General features: G+C 40.5%; 1 protein-coding gene across 6 annotated transcripts in view; it reads left to right on the plus strand.

The window, feature by feature from the left end:
- The window catches only part of tncb (tenascin Cb), a 117137-nt gene that overhangs the window by 76856 nt on the left and 17940 nt on the right, over positions 1-22341 (plus strand). For 3 of the 6 annotated variants that reach the window (XM_051422259.1, XM_051422260.1, XM_051422258.1), the window contains 6 exons: positions 785-1054; positions 1682-1867; positions 4018-4107; positions 4954-5217; positions 15786-16061; positions 20572-20844. In XM_051422259.1, coding sequence (XP_051278219.1) covers positions 785-1054; positions 1682-1867; positions 4018-4107; positions 4954-5217; positions 15786-16061; positions 20572-20844 — 1359 coding nt within the window. The remainder of the gene's footprint in view (positions 1-784; positions 1055-1681; positions 1868-4017; positions 4108-4953; positions 5218-15785; positions 16062-20571; positions 20845-22341) is intronic. The other 3 variants (XM_051422262.1, XM_051422263.1, XM_051422264.1) reach the window with 3 other exon arrangements.

Below are 22341 nucleotides of genomic sequence, written 5' to 3' on the forward strand. Positions count from 1 at the left end.
CACTTTGCCAGGATAAACATAAGTATGCATGGGAAAGCCATTAGAGGCCTACCATCATTTTCTTATAATGCCTGCTTTGTGAATTTGCAGCATTTCTCTCTTGCAGTTGTTTTGGGGTTTTATGTGTTTTTGGTATTTGCAGCATTTTTCTTTGGCATTTGTTTTGTGGGTTTGTAAGTTTTTGCTTCTGCTTTGTTTCTGTGATTGCAGCATTTTTCTGTTGCTGCATTTTTCTGTTACATTTGTTTTATGTGTTTGTTTGTTTTTGGTTTTGCATCATTCCTGGGTCTGCAGCGCTTTGCCGCTTGCCCTTGTTGGCCACCGTACAGATATCTTACAGATATTTCCACTTTTTTATGTCAAACCTCTAAGTGAACTGTTGTGTCTGTTATGTGACTGTGTTATCTAGAGCATGACTCTTCTTTCAAAACTAGCTATATTGAGCTAGTTTTGATCTGAGTTTGGTGCTTTGAGCTGGACGGACTCACTGAGAATGGCCTGTCAATCACAAGGTAGCTACGCCCTAAAGCATACCCTGCTTTATCGTCTATTTCACTCTAAATGGGACCATCATTTACTCAATGAACATAATGCTGTATGAAAGAAGACTGAGACTATAAGCACATTAGGAAACTGTTTACTGAGCTAATAAATCAAGTCACAAGTAGGGTCGTTTATCCATAAGACTCAATAATATCTGCCTACTAGATGCAAATAGAAAGATTAAATTTAGCTAATTAGTGTCCTTCAACAGCCTTTACCATGCCACCCTTTACTTCTCCAGTGATCGACGGCCCCAGCCAGGTGGACGTGCGCGATGTGACTGACACCACAGCACTGGTGACCTGGTTCCAGCCTGTGGCTGAGGTGGATGGGGTCATTGTCTCCTACAGCCCCAGCTCCAACCCAGCTGATCGCAATGTGGTGGAGCTATCCTCCACTGACACCCAGTACCACCTGGGAGGCCTCACCCCTGACACCCAGTACGAGGTGTCTCTAACAGCTCACCGGGGAGAACGGACAAGCATTCCCGTCTATGAGTATTTCCTCACAGGTTAGACTAAAATAACAATTTGATGTGCTGTGTTTTTTTAGGCCAAAATATTGATCTGCCATAATTTTTTATATAAACTACTACAGACCTCTTTCCAGAAGTCACAGCCATTAATTCAATTCAATTCAATTCAATTTTATTTGTATAGGGCCAATTGATAACAGAAGTTATCTCAGTACACTTTTCAAATAGAGCAGATCTAGACCGAACTCCTTATAACATTATTTACAGAGACCCAACAGCACCACCATGAGCAAGCACTTGGCGACGGGGGCAAGGAAAAACTGCCTGTTAAAAGGCAGAAACCTAGGACAGATCCTTCGGCTCTAGGTGGGTGCTCGTCTGTCTCGACCAGTTGGGGTGAGAGAGAGACAGAGAGAGAGAGAGAGACAGAGAGAGAGAGAGACAGACAGACAGACAGACAGGCACTGTTTATTATAGCCAAGGGAGGACATCCTGCTGATGTGTGGATGTGTGTGTTCTTTGAAGGACCAAACATCCTCCCAAGTATTAATGACGAAAATTGCTAAACGTTAGTCTTAGCTTCCACTTAAGATGTAGGGCTATACTGTTAAATTTATGTCAGGGTAAGTTTACCTCTATCTAAAGACCATTTCTGTGTTGTAGACCTGGACGCCCCCACAGACCTGCAGACAGTGGAGCTGACGGACGAGAGCATCACTCTTCAGTGGAAGAACAGCCAGGCTCAGCTGAACAACTACCGCATCAAGTATGGACCTCTCTCTGGAGGTGAGCATGGAGAGTTGCTCTTCCCCCCAGGACCCAAGGACAGCACCCAGGCCAAGATAAGCGGTACTGCTGTAGCCACACACACACACACACACACACACACACACACACACACACACACACACACACACACACACACACACAAACATCCATTCAGGTTTGTTTTTTTTTCAAGTAACCTCAACTCAAAGTCTACTCACCAGTTTTACCAGTTTTCCCAAGTCTTTACTCAGTTGTCAGCAATATACATATGTATCATGGTTATATATCTATATAAATGTACACTAAGTGGCTTCTTTATTAGGTACACCTGTACAATCTAATGCATCCATCCATCCATCCATTATCGTCTGGTAATCTGGGGTCGGGTCACAGTTAAGGTCGCAGGTTAAGCAGCTCTATTGAGCAACGCCATCCAGCTCCAGAGATGTTCCCAGGCCAGATGATATATATAAGGACTATATGGACTTGCCCAGAAATCCTAGGGAAAGCGCCCAAGAGGCATCCTGAGCAGATGCCCGAACCACCTCAAGTCGCTCCTTTTCGATGCAAGGAGCAGAGGCTCTACTCTGAGCTACCTCAAGATGCTCCTCACCCTATCTCTAAGGCTGAGCCACCATACGGAGGGAACTATTATCGGCCTCTCGTATCTGCAGTATCATTCTTTCGGTCACCACTACCCAAAGCTAATGGCCATAGGTGAGGGCTGGACTATAGATCAACTGGTAAATCAAGAGCTTGGCCTTCCAAGCTCAGCTCTCTCTTCACCACTTTTTTACTCTTTAATAGATTAGTAAACCACCAACCAAATTTTGGATTTCCAGAATTGAATCTGTGTTCAGATGACAACATTTCTGATTATCTATAAGGCAGTTAATTAGGAGAGCATACACGACCAGTGGGCAGATATGTTTTATACTGGTATGTTTGAGAGTTCAAGGGAAATGGGATTTCACACTAACTTTAAGAGTTTAATTAATTTATGACCCTGCACCCACTCACCATGTCAGAGCAATTAAGACAAGACTAGCACTGATCGCAAATACAGTTCGCTGCTCAGCAAAAGGAGTTGGCTGTTTCACAGCATATACCCTTAGTGTTTTAACTCTTTTGTCTGTTTTTAGTTCACATTATCCCATTACCACTTTGCATCCAAATGACACAGCTGAGAGGCGTCTGTGGGAAAAAAAAAATTATTCAGTGTTGAGTGTTTATTCTTCTAATTCTTGAGTGTTTGTACTCCCTGTTAAATGGTCAGTGTTATATTCAGCCTGCTCATTTCCAAAATGGGTAGCTTTTGTTTTGTGTCGTGAAATGTTTGCCTGTCTACAAAAGGCCCACTTTATTAGAAAACCACCGGGGGGGGGTTTGGCATTCAGACTTTAAATGGAATAACACTGCTGCTTGTTTCACTGTGAGATCTTGCTCAAACAAGGAAAGCGGGCACATTTTCATCTATCTGAACTGCTGACATTATAAAGCCATGCTTTGAGGCGGATGTGTTTTTTTCTGTTTGTTTCTACACTGTGGCATGGCAGGATTAGACACCGTGAAAAACAAAAAAAAGCTTCCAAAAACGGGCTAATAGTGTCTTTGTCTGGCCCAATTCTTTGTCCTTGGGAGGCCCATCCCATGGAAATAAGCACTGTGTCCATTCAGCGGACGTCCCCCTTCACTCCGCACACACCTCAGCACTTCTTTCACACAGTTATTATCTGTAATTGCCTTCACGCTCGTGATTTTATTGATAATGAGTTTCCTGGGCATTAGGTGTAATTTCATGCTGCAAGACTCTGTGTGTGATGACCTCTGTGGGAGTTAATAAAGGAATTAGAGGCGATCAGGCCGAGAGAGGGCTTAATTGTAGAGACCAAAGGGCCTCCAGAGCCCGCTGTATCATAGCAAGTAGTGTTTCTGCTCTGTGACAAGGGCCCTATAGATCCATCAATGCAAATACAACACTGATGTTCCACAGTGAGTACAGGCTTACCATGAAATTAAATTAGGCTGCAATCTATTGTGCAATTATGCCACATGAGAGTGTTTTTGTGTTTGCCATAGGCACTGGAGCCATTAGCACAAACAGCTGGCCACTTGACTACAGAGCCTCCCCATCGTTCATTTGGTGACACCTCAGTGGATCCGTACAAACAAAGCATGACAGTGCTTTTTATTACTGCATCACAGTGTTTTTATTTTGTCTTGTTATGCAGGCCTGAGACCTGGCACAGAGTATGGGATGGGTGTGACAGCGGTGAAAGATGAGCGGGAGAGCCTGCCGACGACCACCAACGCAGTGACTGGTGAGATCCTTTTACTTACATAGTTCCTATATAATAGCATTATACATGTGCCTTTTACTTAAAGGACCAGTGTGTAGGATTTTGTGGCATTAAGTGGTGTAGTTGCAGATTGCGACTCCCTTGCTTCACCCTCCTCTTCCAAGCTTGAAGTAGAAACTACAGTGAATACGAAAAACACGAACAGTCCTATCTAGAGCCAGTGGGTTTGTCCCTTCTGGGCCACCGTAGAAATATGGTGGTTCAACATGGCGGACTACACGGAAGGTGACCGCAGAGTCTGTAGATAAAAACGTCTCATTCTAACACATATTAAGGATATAAATGGCTAATGAAAACATACTTTTATATGAATATTTTATTCCATTTCTGCCAAAAGATGTTTCACACTGGACCTTTAATATTGTGATATTTTCATGGTTTCCACTCTTTTAATGCAGAAAAGATTTAATTTCCTCTTTGTTTTTGCTGAACCTCCAAATTTGGTAGTAGATTTTTTCATCCCAAGGTTGAAGTGGTTCTTCTGGATCTTTGAGTTTGTTAAAAGTTCAAGTTCATTCAATCAAATTACTTTTTCACCTTATCTGTAGTTATTCAGTATGGTAATTATTTGACTGTGCAGCCACTCTGGCTTCCACTGCTTCAGCTAACTTCTCAGTTCTTCTTGTCTTAATAATTTAATAAAATGTGGATGTAAACAAAGCTAGTGTGCCAGAGCTATGGGTTGAATTAATACCATGCATTGTATGTGCATTGGTACTTATAGCAAAAGAAAAATTCAGTTAGAAATGTCTCAGATAGTCCTCTGTTGTATGATATTTTAAACCACCATTCACATTTTCTTCTTAGCCCTGGATGCTCCCAAGGACCTGACCGTTGCAGAGGTGACAGAGACCACCATGTTGCTGGAGTGGAAACACCCCCTGGCCAAACTGGACTCTTTCAGACTGGTGTATTTATCTGCCGATGGCCACAGGACTGAGGTCATGGTCCCTGGCACCTCAGAGTCTTACACCCTGAGGGGCCTTACACCTGGCATGCTGTACACCATCAGCATCACTGCCGAAAGGGGTCGCAGGGCCAGTGCACCCACCACAATCTCAGCACCCACAGGTCAGTACTGCAAATACAAACCTTCCATCTTCAAAAGCAACATTTCTGAATAAGTCGTAGTGCCTGGTTTGACATTATAGTGTCTGAAATGTTTTGGAGGAAATAAAGTAAGACAGAGGACAAATGTCTGGAGGTTTATAGTTGTCATGTTGGCATTTACTTCGTACACATTTCAGATACTTTACTCTGTATTACCAGCAGTCGCTATGTTTTGTACAATCTCACCACCTCCCTTATTTTACAGGGTCGATTCAGCCAAACTAGGAAAACATTTCCTCACTTACCTCAAGTGGTAGTCAGGTAGATACTTTTGGCTTTGCAGAAACACTGTCCTGCTTAGTCAAATCCAAAGACCTCTTGACAGTTTTCAGTGGAACTACTTCCTATTAACGACTATATTTAGTATCAGAAAGTAAGGAAAAGCTCCACATAATCTTTTCTGTTGGAGGTGGAAACACAAAATCTTCTATGGAAACTGTTAAGACATATATAATTTGATACGATACATATATAATTTGAGACATATATAATTTGATTACACATATTTATCATGCTTCCAATGGTAGACGAAGTTTATTCTGTTTTTTAAAAAATGCAAAAATATGTTTCAAATTATTTTAAACATCAGATTTACACTTGACGAATCCAATGTTACCAAACATGTGATATAAATCCTTATAGATTTTGAGATACAGCCATTTCTCTATCATACTGTATTTAGTTGTTAGTCACTAGGGGTTAGTCCTTTTCTCCCATAGGGATACGTTATAACATGTTGTGCATAATTGCAATATTGGACTGGAAGCAACAGATTATCATTTTTATTTTTGAATATACATATATATTTAGAAAATTATTAATTGGATATATGGAATGAAAGTCTGAATATATGGAATGAAACTTGAATATATGGAATGAAAGTCTGAATATATGGAATGAAATGTCACGTGATAATGGCACTGCAACATCTTGTTTTTTCGATACCAGCCTAATATTATAAATTAAGGATATTACTGCTAAGAAGTGTGGGACTGAGTGAGCCTACATGGGATCTATCAGAGTCCTAACTAATGAAGAGATAATTAACACCTTGGCGAATGCGGGCCAGTATTCACACTGTTACTGTACTGTAGCTGTGTTCAAACACAATGCATAGGAAGCAGCGAAAGGTTTAATGTGGTTAAAGCAGGAAGTCAGTAAATCATTCACTGACCTATGAATGAATGTGGGTGATTCTTACAGTATCTGCTGACCACAATGGCTTTATATTGTATAAAAAGCATTTCCTTCGTTTTCACCGTATATTTTAAGTTGTTTAAATGCCGCGCCAGAGCGCAGTGTCTTTACGCACAACCGTACGCATTAAATCGCCTGAAAACAACAGCAGGCTGCTACAATATAACCATACAGAGCTCTACCCACATAAGACTGGTCGGATATAACTCCATATTCTGCTGTTTTATGAAGGAGACATCTGGTTACCAGGGCTTATCATAGTCTCATCCAACCACAATGCAATGCAAACACTGTTGTGTAACATTAATTACTGAAGTATATGACCATGTACAAGGTGAAATACAAGATAATTATTACTAAAAGAGTGTCAGTCAGCATGTGCCCTTCCAGCTTAAATGGGCATGACTGTCTTGAAGCAACACTGTAATAATATTACACATCTGAAACATAAGATGCCAGTGCCTTGATGACGTCAGATTTTGTTCAATATATAGACTCTCATTTCCTATATTAAATTAATAACTTTAATGTTATACATAATAATTTCCTAATTGGCATATATAGTCCTGAATATGTATGTATCAAAAATTATATAGATTTGAATTCTTAGAGGTGTTTTCCTGGAAAATAAGAAAGTAACATAGCTTGTGAATTCAGTGCTGTAAAATAAATTATAAAATTCCACTGTGGGTTAGTCCCTATGGGAACTGTTAAAGCTGCAGTAGATAACTTTTATAAAATAGCTTTTTGCCATTTTTGCTGAAACTTTAACAAATTCAATTCAATTCAATTTTATTTGTATAGCGCCAATTCATAACAGAAGTTATCTCAGGACACTTTTCAAATAGAGCAGGTCTAGACCGAACTCTTTATAACATTATTTACAGAGACCCAACAGTTCCACCATGAGCAAGCACTTGGCGACAAGGGCAAGGAAAAACTGCCTGTTAAGAGGCAGAAACCTAGGACAGATCCTCCGGCTCTAGGTGGGTGGTCGTCTGTCTCGACCAGTTGGGGTGAGAGAGAGAGAGAGAGAGAGAGAGAGAGAGAGAGAGAGAGAGAGAGAGAGAGAGAGAGAGAGAGACAGACAGACAGACAGACAGACAGACAGTTGCACAACAACAGTAGCAACAACTACACTAATAGTAGTGACTGATGATGATGAACATGAAGAAGATGATGACGACGACAACAGTAACGATGGGGGACAATGAGCAGTGACAATAGTAATAGTAACTGTGGTAATAATAATAATAATAATGATAATAATAATAACACTAATATCAGTGATATTAGCAATGGCAGTCAAGCAGGACCATGACAGGAGGCTCCACCAGGATCCATGAGAACCTGCTAGACGAGAAAGCACAAGAACTCCGGGGAAGAAGTGAAGTTAGTAATATGCATTAATGGAACATGAATGAGTGCAGAAAGAGAGAGGAGGAGAGGAGCTCAGTGCACCATGGGAAATCCCCCGATAGTCTAGGCCTATAGCAGCATAACTAAGGGATGGTTCAGGACTCACCTGATCCAGCCCTAACTATAAGCTTTATCATAGAGGAACGTCTTAAGCCTACTCTTGAATGTGGTGAGGGTGTCTGCCTCCTGAACCACAACTGGAAGCTGGTTCCACAGGAGAGGAGCTTGGTAACTGAAGGCTCTGGCTCCTGTTCTACTTTTAGAGACTATAGGAACCACAAGTAGCCCAGCATTCAGAGAACGTAGTGTTCTAGAGGGGTAATAGGGTACTATGAGCTCTTTAAGATATGAAGGGGCCTGACCATGAAGAGCTTTATAGGTGAGGAGGAGGATTTTAAATTATATTCTACATTTTACAGGGAGCCAGTGCAGAGAAGCTAGTACAGGAGAGATATGATCTCTTTTCCTAGTTCCTGTCAGTACTCGTGCTGCAGCGTTTTGAATTAATTGGAGCGTCTTAAACAAATGCCATTAGGAGCACTGGGAGGATTTTTTCACAGATTATCTGTCTCATGTACTACTGTCAGTATATAGTGAAAGTTTCAGCAGATATGAAAAACTTTTTACTACGACTTTAAAAGTGTGTTCTATGGATTATCCAGAGTAACATATTTAAGAGAATGTTAGGTAAAAATATTTTAAAATCTGGGACGCTAAAAAAAACCTACCTGCATGGCTAGATACCACTAGAAGCAAGTGAGATTTTGTATCTTCTGGGTGGTAAGGTTTTGCCTTTGACTGGGCATGCATGATGTTCAGTATTTGTAAAACGTGTCTGAGACATAGGCTCCTCTGAATGTAGCCCACTGTTTCTATGTGGTTTGTAGCTGGTGGAGCGGGGTTAGAGAATAAGAGAAGTTCTCACTAACCACAGGTTCATTTTGTTTGTCCTTCAGTACTGCAGCCAAACCGAGGCAATGAATTGAATTCATTGTTAGCTTCTCAATGTAAGTCACTGTCTCTAAACCCCCACCTCCTCCCAAAACTCATTTATAGCATGTGGGATTTTTTCCCCCTTTTTCCCATTTGTTTTTTTAACCAAAACAAGAAAAGACAAATGAGGTGATTGTGGCATTTTTTTGTGCTGCAGACAGGGCACCTCCAAGCCAAACATCTCACAAGTAAATCCTCCAGTTATGAAACAAGTGCCCATTAAATTCAGGGCTGTGGGCAAAAATCGATACGGCATGAGGAAAACGCTGGTGAGCATCGGAATAACTGTCTTAAGTTGCATTTTTTGGATCGCACGCTGCCAAGAAGAACAGAATACAGACTTGTGTGTGTGTGGGTGAGTGCGCACGTGTCTACTATTTCTGTCTACTTGTCTGTGTGGTCATGAGTGGCACGTATGATTGAGTGAGAGACTGAGTGTCTAAAAAGCCTGAGATAAAGCGGAACTGATGTGTGTGTGTGTGTGTGTGTGTGTGTGTGTGTGTGTGTGTGTGTGTGTGTGTGTGTGTGTATAGGTGTGTGTGTAGGTGTGTGTAGGTGTGTTTGTGTGTGTGTGTGTGTGTGTGTGTGTGTGTCTGAGTCTGGGGGTTTATATAGACATGTGTGTGCCCTGCACAATGTTCATTCATGTGATAATTGTTGCCGTGAGCCCCGCTCCCCTCTGGTTTTGTGCGATTTGACCACGATGAACTGTGGCTCTGTCAGATAAAAGGCCACATGCTGGGACTCCTGTTAAAACATTGTTTTCGAAATCAGCAGCCCTCTAATCCACAGCCCAGCCGATATGCAGCCTTTATTGTCTCTAGACACGGAGCGCAAACACAGATCATACTCGTTGTTACAGGAGGGGTTGAAGGAGAGAGGAGGGGCGTTGCGAGGTGAGATGAGGTTTTGGAGGAGGTTGGGGGATCTACTTGGGCCTGACAATCATCCAAAGGATTACAAGAATTTGTTTTAGGGCTGCTTAACTGACTTGCTGAGAATCTATACCATGCCAAAATGTGCTTCTGAAAATAAAGATACTTTTGGAACTGGATCACTGATATAGAACAGCTTAAAACCGGAAACAAAAGCCGAGATTATCATAATTTAAACTAATCAGCTGACTGGAAGAGTTAGGTTCAGGGACCAATGACAGCAGACATGTGGAAATGATAATGATTTCAGCAGTAGTCCTAACTTTCAGTGGCCACATTTGTACAAATGGAAACATGTTTAAAACACATGCCACTGCACATTACATTATTAAAAGTGTTTATATATCTATTGCCATTACTTTGGACATTATGTTAGGGTTTCTTCCATCTAGTGATTGGAATTTTTATTGAGCCAGATCATTTGGCTCAGCTCAGCAATAAGAGTGGGCTCTTTTGCCTTTATTCAGTACCACCCTACCCTAGGATAGGTATGTGTGCTCCTAAATCACTTCAATTATCCAGTGAATTTATCCTAGGGATGGAAATTGAGAACCGATTCTAAATTGTCTAATCCATCGGAATTGTATGCCTCAGGGCTTATCAATTGACAGCTGCGCATTGCAAATGTCAAACAACTGCATGTACACTGCTGGAAATGTACCTATACTCCAACACTTCATTTCATGAAGAAAGATGACAACAGTGCTGGCAGTAATATCTGTAAAATAATTTCAAGGGTGGAAACACTGGCAATATGGCCATGTTCCACACAACATGGGCTTAAATTCCAGGAAAGTGAGCAGCACGTATGTTAGCGAGGGTAAATATCTTGTTATAATAACATTAAATCACACAGACTTAGCAGATTTCTTCTTTGACTAAGAAAAAAAAATGAAATTAAAGGGTTAAACACTGGCGCTATTGCATGCACGTGTGTATAGGCCTGCTTTTTTCTACATAGAAAATTCATGAGAAATCTATAAGGGAATAGTCTTATCAATTCCCATCCCTAATTTATCCTAAACCTTATGATTTCCAGAATACTATCATTGTACATTATGCTACATATGAAAACCTTAAATAATGTAAAAATATCAAACACTATTTACCATCTGAACGTTTCATTTATATTTAACTATGTTTTGTATCTTGGTGACTGGCACGTCATATAGTCACACCATGCTTGTGTCTTAATGTTCTTACTAAAGTAAGACATTTCTTGATTGTATTCAACAAATACGTTATCATCCTGTTGTTCTGTGTTGTATTCATGTACTTTTTTAAAAGAAAGAAAAAAGGAAACAGCTATCAGATGGCTCCCATTGTTCACTTTAAGGACTTGTTCACGAACGACACATCAGTGCTTCACACGATGACGGTGCATAAGCAGCTGACTTCTTCTGTGCAGACAAACATAGAACATTAAGCATGAACAAAGCAAGATCATTCTCCTGCATGCACTGGCATGATATGTGCAGCAGTGTATGAGAGCACAGACATTGCTTTATGGGTTCGAGGTTTGATTCTCACCCTCAAGGATGAATACACACTGTGAAATCTACGAGTGTGTATCAAATGGGAGGTATCAGAATGAGAGGTTGATATCTCAGGAGACCATTTGATGTAGTCATGACACACATCTTTAACTGCATGTGACAACCAGAACTGAAACTGAGCTTAAAGAGTTCCTTTACTCAGAATACAACAAAGAAAATAAATTAAAAATCCTGACTACCCCTACTGGTATCCAGCTAGATTTCTGCCTTCATCTCAATACAGTGGAATGATGTGCTCACAACAATGAAACATTTGCAAAATTTAACAGCCACATCTCTCTCCAGAAATTTATCGGAACTAAAACTGTAAGTTGTAAAATCTTTGTCTTAACAGGATAGTTTGGGCTTTTTGAAATGGAGTGAATTTATGCAGGGGTGGCGTGAAGTATGTGTCTCAGCTTTCCCGTCTTTACCAATTTATGCCATTTTAATCCTGTTTTTGGACCCCAGTATGCAGACGTTTTTAAATTCACCATGTGAAATTCACATTTATACCACATGAAAAAAACGACATGTTTTTCCCAGCATAAAACAGCCACATCTTTAAAGGAGAGACTCATTTTCATTCATATATCTTGAGGTCAGAGGTCAAGGGAGCCTTTTAAAAATGACCATGACACTATTTCCATTGCCAAAACTTTGGAGCGTTATTTACCCCCCTTCCTGACATGCTAACACGATATAGTTGGTACCAATGGATGCTTAGCTTGTGCTAGCTAGCTTTAGAGCTTTAGAGATAAGGATAATGGGGTGGCCAATCAGATTTCTGGGGTGGCCAGTAGCACTCCAGACCCCTTCTCTGAACATGCACTTGTGGATGGGGGCTGCAGATTTTAGCAACAAAATATATATCAGTTTAGGTGTACAGTATTTTTAGAAAATGTTCATTGCCTTACCTTGCCGTCACACAGCTATTTCTGAAGCTGAAACTGAAGCCGTTATATCCGTCTATGCTTTCTCCAAAGCCATCTGATTAAACCAGATATAAAATATACAGTAAATGCTTCTTGTCGGAAAGGGCTGTCTAAAAGAAAGATAAAGCGGTGAAAATATTCTTTTTTTTTATTATTGGTGAAATTAAGTGACAGACAAGGTGACATGAGGGACAAATACATCACACCATGTGGACTACAAGTACAGACAGTGGACATACAGTACAGATAACAACAGAAAAAAACGTAAAGTTACAATGATATGTATATACGTAGTATAGGTGTGTGTGTGTGTGTGTGTGTGTGTGTGTGTGTGTGTGTGTGTGCGTGCATGTGGATGAGAGGCAGATGGTATGGTATTATATACACATAATATGGCATAGATAGATGATACAATAAAAATAAGTAAATAAAGTCAAAAGTATAAATATGAGAAGCGAAGGAAGAGGAAAGAAAAAGAGAAAAATAAATACATAAATAATAATAATCTGCAATACGATATGGCATACATTAACATAGTATAGTGCAATATCATTTAACCTAATATAATGTGACAAGATAATGTGAGATGAGATAAGATAATATAGGGCAATACAAGACATTATAATATAATATGCAATACGATTTAACCTAATATAGCGTGATGAGATAATGTCAGATATGATAATGTAATACTATAGTAATAATAATAATAGTTATAATAATAATAAAGGAAGAGCAAAAGAAAAACAGGAAGAGAGAGTATTTTAATTAAGGGAAATAAGAAACCAGGAGAAAAAGGAAAAAAAGAGATGTGTTTTGAGGTGTTAGGAATGTGTGCGGCACTGGTGCAAGTACAGGCCCATCAAGGAGAGGAATGGGGACCATCTTTCTGTGAAAGCTGTTATTTTGTTGTTATTGTAAGCAGTGATTTTTCCATAGAAATGTGTTCCAAGAGAAGATTGATCCAGTGATAAATGTTTATTGAGTTTTTTGATTTCCAATTTAGGAGAATTGTTTTCTTAGCGACAGTTAGAGAAATGAGCAAGCTGTTCTTGTGTTTGTTTGGTATGGTGAGTACTGAAGTGTCTCCTAGTAAGCAGAGCTGTGGGGATGAAGGGATTCTACAGTCCAGTATGGTGGAGAGGTTTTTTGTGACAGAGTTCCAAAAAGAGTCAACCGGTTGACAATCCCAGAGTGCGTGAAAGTAATTATCTGTTGTTGCTGTTGTGCATTGTGAGCAAATGTCTGTGGTCCCATTTTGTGCATTTTATATTGTGTGATATGTGTTCGGTGGATGGTTTTGTATTGGGTTAACTGAAGGTTTGTATTGGATGTCATGGCAAATATATTTTTAATTATATCTATCCAAAAGTCCGATGAAGGAGAGATGTTCAAATCAGCGTTCCAGTGTGCTATTGGGAGTGTTATTGAATCATCTGAAACTAATATTAGTCTGTATAGTTTGGAGGTTAGTTTATTTCAATTTGTAAATAGAATTATGTTGTCAATTATTTCAGAAGATTAAAGTCGGTTGTCATTTATGTTTATTTTTGATTTGAGTATGGATTTGAGTTGTGACTAATTTACAAATTGATGTCTATCAATCCCGTGGTTTTGTATGAGTTCCTTGAAATCTATAAACTGATTATTGTTAAAAAGATGGCGGAGATGTGTGATACCTCTTTGTGCCCATGTGTGATAGTGAAGAGAATTATTGTGGAGCTGAAAGTCAGGGTTGTGCCATATTGGCGTGTATTTACATGGTGCTGGAGTGGAATTGAAAATCTTGATGACTTTCCACCAGGCTGTCAGAGTTGTGGAGATTACTGTATTTTTGAAGCAGGGATGTTGTTTGATGGTTGTATTTAGGAAAGGTAGATCTGAAAGTAAGATGTTTTGGCAATAGTGCTGTTCTAAGTCTGACCATGAGGTATTGTGGTTGGTTTCGTGGATCCATTTTGCAATATATTGTGTTTGTTTTGCGTTAGTAAAAGTAAAAGTTTGGTGCATCCAGTACGCCTTGGGATTTGCTTTTTTGTAAAGTAGATAGTTTAAGTTTTGCTTTTTTATTTTTCCAGTGGAAATTAGTAATGATAGAGTCAATAGATTTGAACCAATTGTCTGTCGGTATGATGGGTAGCATTGAGAAAAAGTAATTGATGTGGGGGAGTAGTGAAAATATTCTTAATATAGGGTGCACCACCTCGTATACCTTATAACTTATACAACCCACTTCAAAATACCCAAACTGTCCCTTTAAGGGTAACATACAAACATTTTATAAAAGCTTTATAACATTCTACACAGCTATAAGGCAGTTTTTAACTGTTTTTACTATACAGTATTTGTGAGCAATTATAAATTCTCATATAAAGACATATTATTATTATATATATTATTGTTTCTTTGCAATGTTTTACTACATTGTCATTGATTATCTGTTGATACAGCCGCCTCCACAGGAGCAGTTGTTGAGAAATACTGTACATTAACATGTATTATTTATTATTTTTATTATTATTATTATTTGCTGATTATTAATGCTAAATAACTTACTTGACTTCAAGTAAAGCATTGGTGTATTAAGCATTATTTCCAGCTCCTGAAAAGTTGCAACACAACGCTGACTCAAATCCCCCACCCCCATGCCATCACATTCATATTGTCTACTATCCCATTTGCGCTCCACTCTGCCACACAGTGAAAAGAGGATAATGGGAGCCTTGATGTTTACCTGCACCATCAATCTCTGTCTCTTTCTAATCGCCTCTCTGAATGCTTGCACACTCAATGGACTCCAATTACAGGCGGCGTGGCTCTGCATGGCCTCCCCATAGGTTTGAAGAGGACAGCGTACTTCTGCCATTCTGGCCGGGCTACGCTGCACCTTCAAATGTTAATGGCTCATTCACAGCCATTAATGCGCACTAGCTGCATCAGCATGTCTGCCGGCTGCTTTCTACCTTTAAGTCTTCCCACTTATATGGTAATACAAAGGAGATGGCTATAGGCAGCCATTGATAATGAGGCAGTTTTTTTACCTCTGGCCCTTTGTGGTGGAAATAAGGGAATATTTTCACTCTAGACAAAGTGAAGGCCTTGTCTCTCTTTTTTCTCTTGACAGCAAAATGAAATGATTAAAATACAAATGAGAGATTATTAGTGTCACCCCCTTTTGCAGCTGATATTGTCAAGGAGGACTCATTGCTGAGCAGAAGTTCAGTCTTTTTTGTTTTCTGTTTCACAATGTACATTGTAAGTCATCAAGAATGGTTCAAATAGAACCCAGGAATCTTCTGGATCTGTGTACATTTGTGTGTTGTAAGGTTGGACCGATACATGGAGCCAATTCAGGATTTTTTTTCAAATAGAGATCTGCTGTCTATTCCTAGTCAGTTGAGTTTCAGTCCAAATAATTCCAGGATTGGATGAAAAACCTGTATCGGTCTAACCGTTCATTTTGTATGTCTCTCCCAGTCCTATAACTCCATGTTGATGTGTTTGTCATCACCCAGAGGAGGAGAAGCCTGTGGTGACCAACGTCACCATAAGCCAAGTATCATGGGACAGCTTCCTCCTGTCCTGGTCTGCAGAGGATGGGGCCTTCCAGGCCTTTTTGATTGAGGTTACTGACGCAGAGACAGGCATTGAGTGGCAAAACCACACAGTGCCCGCCGATGCTCGGAGCCTCGCAATCTCTGGCCTCTCCCCCACCACCTGGTACAGGGCCAATCTGTACGGGTTGTACAGGGGGACCTTCTTAGACCCTGTCTTTGCTGAGACCATCACAGGTATAAATCCCGTCAACGCTGGGGCTTCAGTCTTTCCTTTGCTTCCCTCTTCTTCTGCTTAACACAGTGAATTAACCAGTGTTTTTCTCTGTGTTTGTCTGATCTTTGAGCTCTGGTGGTGTTTTATTGACTCAAACATTGGTTTGTGTTTGTTTTTACACTTTTTTCCCCTACTACAATAAGCGCTGTTGATTTTCCCATGTCCTTCAAAAAAATCTTAAAATCTTAAAGGTTATACGAAATTTGCTAGATGTCGCAGTAGAACACCAGCATCTCAAACCCAAACACAGAAACAGATCACAGAAACATAATAAAACTGACCAAAACCATCTTTCTTAATCTTTCCACACCGTTTTCAACCTCAACCAATGCTGATTTGGGCAAAATAAACCCTCAGTTCATAGAGTTAGATGTTAAGATATTTGTAAAAAAAAAGGCTCCTTGGGGACAAATGCAGCCATCAAAGTACGTCCACAGAGATATGAACCTTTTGTTTAACCAGAAACAGCAGTAATATTGCTTCCCACCAGACTCCAGAGTTCAGTCTAGACCTACTCTATTTTGTAAAGTGTCCTGAGATAACTTCTGTTATGAATTGGCGCTATACAAATAAAATTGAACTGGTTGAATTGAATTGAATATACAAATACTGTAATTTTACCTTGCATATAATTGTTACTCTGTAGCTTCATTGAAATTCAATTCAATTCAATTCAATTTTATTTGTGAAAGTGGACAGAAACAAAATCCAACTCACCAAAAGCAGTCATGTTTGTTTTTCCAACAATCACTAACATGGGTTCAGTGGATATAAATCACTGACGTTGATGAGACAAACAGCAGTTTCAGTTTGCTGTTAATTGTTTGCAACATATTTATGTTTAATCTTTAAACTGCCTTTAATAGTCATTGACTTAGAAATAAGTTCAAGAATATTCTAGAAAAGGTGATCCAGCAAAAGTGCTATACCTGTAGGGGTGGAGGCTTATTTCATTCAACCCCATGAACATATTTTAAGGCAACAATTTTTATGAGCCGTTTCTGAGTTTACCTTCAGTGTTGAAAGTACATTTCAAAAAGGTGTATATAAGACAATCTACCTGCTTTCCACTGTGGCAGGAGTTATTCTTTACAGGGTAAACAAATTCTCCTTGTCATTCAGACGGCATGCACAATCCAAATTCCCAAACAACACCCCCCCAACAGTCATCCATCATGCACGTATCACTTCCTTTGATGCAGGGATTGTGAAATGGGCTAACACTGAGCCTCAGTACCCACACAAAACCCATTCAGTCTACATGAGCCACAGATCTCCTCTGGATCCACCTTTAAGCTGTCAGTCTGCCTATTGGTACGAGTCCAGCCTGAAACAGCACCTGGTCTGTTGTGTGAACAAGCAGAAACACATAAAAATGTCAATGTGCTGTTTAACTGGGCCAACAGGTGTGCCGGTTTGCCACCCACTACACCAATCACAGTCATTATCAGTGATTAACATGCTGTGAATTACAGTATGGGCCTAATAAGTGGGCTGTAAACTGTAAAACCAAAATCAGCTGTGATAGCTTGTAATGGCCCCTGAGCACTTTTACAAATGAAGCATAACCAAAACAAAATACCTTTTGAGGACTAACTTCCTCACTATCACATTTTAAACCCATTGTGACTGAACTAGAAGGTCAAAAATAACCAGTTTCGCGTCAGTTGACAATTTTTTAATGTCAGTAACTGTTCCGGCATTATCATTCAGAATTTCACTGATGAGGATCAGTCAAGTGGAAGAAAGATGGGAGGACTGACAGAGGACAAAAAAAAAAACCCTGAGGCGCTTTTGTCACTTTGTGTGAGGCCTCTCTTCTGTATGCATCCCCAGTTCTCCCAAGCCTGGACCGCTCTTCATTCTCATGCTGCCATTGCCCCTGGGCTCTGGTGCTAGGGTGCCAGGGGCTTCTGGGGCCACGCAGAATATGGCATGCACTCAACACGGGCCATTGTCTGCATGCTAATGGCTGGTGAAACCATCTTAACATTTTTCATTAGCATCGCTTAATCCATAAAACATTCCAACTTGTGAATACAAGTGCTGACTAATTTGATTATGTTATGCACGGTGGTCATCGTCGGCCTGCTGGAGAAAAGGGAGCTAGGAAACTTTGATTATGGGAGAGGGAGTTTTAAACAATAAATGATTGATAGAACCACAAAGAGATGTGGACAGCGCCCAGAACAAGCCTGACTCAGTTGTGATTCATATGACCACAAGCTGCTCTCACAAAGTTATCAGGCGAGACTGGAACCAGCTATGGGCTTCTGCTTGCAGACCCCCTTTTCAGCAGGTTAGCTGGCGCCGGCACGTACCTCCTTCAATAACAGGCTCCCCTTTGTGAGTGGGGATTGTGTTCCCTCAGGTCCTGGGGTTGTGGAGGGATACAGGGTATTGGGGTAGAAGTGGTGGTGGGGGGCTGGGGGGTGAAATCAGTAGCAAGCTTGCACATGTTAGCTGATGGATGTGGCCCTCCCTCTCTTCCACTGACCAGCTAAAGCTGCCCGGCGGCTAATGAAGAGTGACAGCTCCCTGGGATTTGTCTGCTCTGCTTCTCATTTCCACCGCTTCTTCTCACAACAAATGCCTCAATGCGTTTTCCCTCACAATAAAAATGGGGTTTCAGGCTAGTTCAAGGACCCCTGAGACCCTCACATTTGGTGTAGTGTTTTAATGAGCAGTGGTGCTGGGCTTTATTGAGGCTTTCCTGAGCCTACTTATATCTGATTCTATCCAGGCTGCTTTAAAAACTCTGTCTGGTCCGTGTATTCATCTGTGCTGCTACCGGAAGTTTCTCTGGCTAATTAGCTTCAGCGGACTCATCCTCTGGAGAAACAGAGCTTTTTCTACTGCAGCTGTAGATTCCTGCTGTCTCTCAGCCTCTCTTCCTATCAAAGTCATTATTAGCTGCTGCTAATGACTGCTTAACTACCAGCTCTTACAGCACCACATGCACACACTCCCATCTGTATGCATATAGTTTTAAGTCTGCACTCTGCTGTATTTGAGAACTATTCTGAGATAAGCAGTTATGTTGTTTGACAAAGCGTCTTTACTCTGACATCCATGGAATTGCACAAGAATGAGATAGGTCAGCTACCAGGCACTTTTAAAAAAAATTAAGTTTGAATGAATTTCAAGAATTATGTGATTTGTTCAATTTTGAACCATTTCAGGTGCAATCCAGCCTATAGTAAATTAAATACACAAGGCTTGGACACTTCAGCATGAAATAGCAAAATTTTGTTGTGCAAACAATTGATTCAAGTAGTTTTTCAGGAAATGACAAACAAAAATACCATTAAGAATACCTGAAAATACCTACAAATTTACTTTTGTTTCATTGTTGGCCCGGATACTGGAGTATAGGTGATATAAGACACTAGAAAACGTATTACTATTATGTAAACAGCCCATACAGAGAAAATAGAGAGAAGGTCAGAGAGCTACGGGCTGTGGCTCAGAGGAAAAGCGGGTCGTTCCTTAATTGGAAGGTTGTGGGTTCGATCCCCGGCTCCTGGTGCCACATGTCGAAGTATCCTTGACCAAGATACTGAATCCCAAATTGCTCCTGATGCCTTGCATCGGTGTGTGAATGTTAGTTTCTGCTCGATGGACTTTGCCATCGCTGAGTGAAAGGGTGAATGTGGCACATAGTGTAAAAGCACTTTTACCATTTACTCACCAGTGCTTGCCAGCTACAGTAGTACAGCTACAAGTTCTGTGAGTAAACTTTTTTTTTAAATGTTGCAGAATAATTTCAAGGTACCATTTTCTAGCCTCCATTTTTCCAAGCCTTAAAAGTTGTTATCTGTATTAATGCTTTCTCACATTATTTCTCAGATGGTTTGGTGTAATGATTATCCGTTAAGTACAGCTCACCAGTTTTCTTCATTTTGTGTTAGCGAAGAGAAAAACAATAGCGTAGTCTAGTGGGTATGCAGTGAGTAAGACAGACATAGAAACTGGGGTGCAAGCCATGGCCTGTAGCCCTTTACCAGGATTTTTTAAATTAAAACAGATCATTACAAATTGAATATTTAATGTTTCTCCCATGTTCCAACAGTAGTTTGAATTTTGAATAAAAAGTTGCTGCCCTCTGTCACACTAATGTGTTGTTTTACTAAGTCACAATCTTGACAAAATCAGTTTTTCATCATACTAAGCAGAGTGGTTCTGATAGGTCCAGTTAACCAATCCGAAAAAGAATGCAGCTGGATGCTTTTCTTTGGATCTACCCTCTGTTGCCTGAAGTTCATTTCTTCCTTCTGTGTTTTTCACCAGTTTGCAGTAAAACTCTTCTCTTTCCCCTCTGAAAACTCAACCTCTTTATTTGTTGACTGCTGGGCTTCCATATAACCAATGCTGGCATTTGCACAAAGACTGATACACTCTGTTTCTCAAATGTCAAAGCACTCTTAAGTCCCTCAGAGGAGGAGAACTGACTTTCCCCCTGTCACTCAGAGGCCGAACCAGAGGTGCAGGCTCTCCTGGTCTCCAGTGTCACCCCTGAGAGCTTTAGGCTGGCATGGATGACTGAAGAGGATGCCTTTGACACCTTTGTCATAATGGTCAGCCAGGAAGAGGGCCCAGGTCAACCAAGAGAGCTAGTGCTGGGTGGCGAGGAACGAAGCACAACCATCACAGATCTCATTGAGGACACTGAGTACAAAATCGAAATCTTTGGGCTCATTTTGGGAAGAAGCTCCAAGTCTGTAATGGAGGGGGTGAGAACAGGTACGCGGTGAAAGGATGGAAATGAGAAATCCCAGCAGTGAAGTGAATCTATGCACTGGTCTTGTCACGTAGTGAATGTGGAATGACATCTGTCTTTTATCGTAACAACGCAAAATCATTGTGATTAACACCAGTGATCTAACATTTATCTTTATATCACAGACCTTTTTGTCTACTAACCTGGTAACAAAGTATTTGTCCAATGCCTTGTGTCAGTGGCTATGTGAAACACTGAATATCCCAATTCAGTGTTTCAACCTGTCTGTCAGTGCACCTGAGTGGTTCCAGCAGATAGCAGCAGAGGGACTTTGAACACAACCCAGGTTTACAGCAATACACACACTCTAACATGGACCACATGGCAGCTTACAGGCTGCTGATCTCAGGGCTCCAGACTGCTGCTGGATCAGAATATATGGGTTTACTGATATCAAACTTCTACTAAAAAGTCTGATATGATGGATATGAAGCAACTATATCGATGCATTTTTATTGTAGTATTATCCTGGTTTAATGGAGAATTCCCACATAGCAAAATAGGTCTGGCCTGTACTCTCCAAATACAGCACTGAATTACAGTCCACATTTGGGCCAGATCTGGTGGCCAGATATTTGCAACAACTGACATAAATTCAACCAAATCCTTGTGAATTCTGTGCAACCCTGCAATTTTGTCCAATCACTGCAAATTTTCAGCAAATTTGACCAATTACTGAAGTTTTCCACGAGTTTCACCAAACTAGTAATCAAAAAGCTAGTAAATTTATTCTCACTGGAACAAGTTGCGGTTGATTAAAAATTATACCCCAAAAAATTGCAACTAAATTGCAATTTTCACAATTTCACTGCAGAAAACGCATGAAAACAGACAAGCTGCCATTAAATCAGGCATTATAACTATCCCAAGGGATTGTGTGTATTTGTGTAAAATAATATTAGTTTGGTTAAGGTTTAGTTGACTACTGGAACCAGTACTGAAACTTGTCTGCTCCAACGTAGGGCCAGAATAGAGCCAGCTATGGTCATACAGATGGCTGAGTTAAGAGCCATAAGCGGCTACCAGATCTGACCCACATGTGGACCATAATGCATTACTGTATTTGAGTATAAGTGAGTTGAGTAGGCCAGACAAATTTGTGGGAAATGTAGTCTCCCCAGCTTCAACCCAAAACTATCAGAAAAGCCTTAAAAACTCATATCAGTCGATCCCCACTAAGGACATTTCCTCTGCTTTTTACTGTGTTCCTTTCATTGTGTCGTCTCTGGCCGGTTGTCCTCCCAAATTTTGTCTTTGACTGCCTGGCCCCATGTGACAGAGTCGCTCTTTGTAAAGTGTGTGTGTGTGTGTGTGGGGGGGGGGGGGCAGTTATCTGTGTCACATAGAACGGGTGGCGGTGTCCCTGTCCTCCCTGGGGCTAAGGCTTTACTCTTGGGTTGCGTGGCGCATGTTTCACTTTTGTTTTGCCATGAAATGGGGGCAAGTTAATCTCCTCAGGT

Source organism: Dicentrarchus labrax, unplaced genomic scaffold, assembly GCF_905237075.1.
Source record: "Dicentrarchus labrax unplaced genomic scaffold, dlabrax2021, whole genome shotgun sequence".
Taxonomy (NCBI): domain Eukaryota; kingdom Metazoa; phylum Chordata; class Actinopteri; family Moronidae; genus Dicentrarchus; species Dicentrarchus labrax.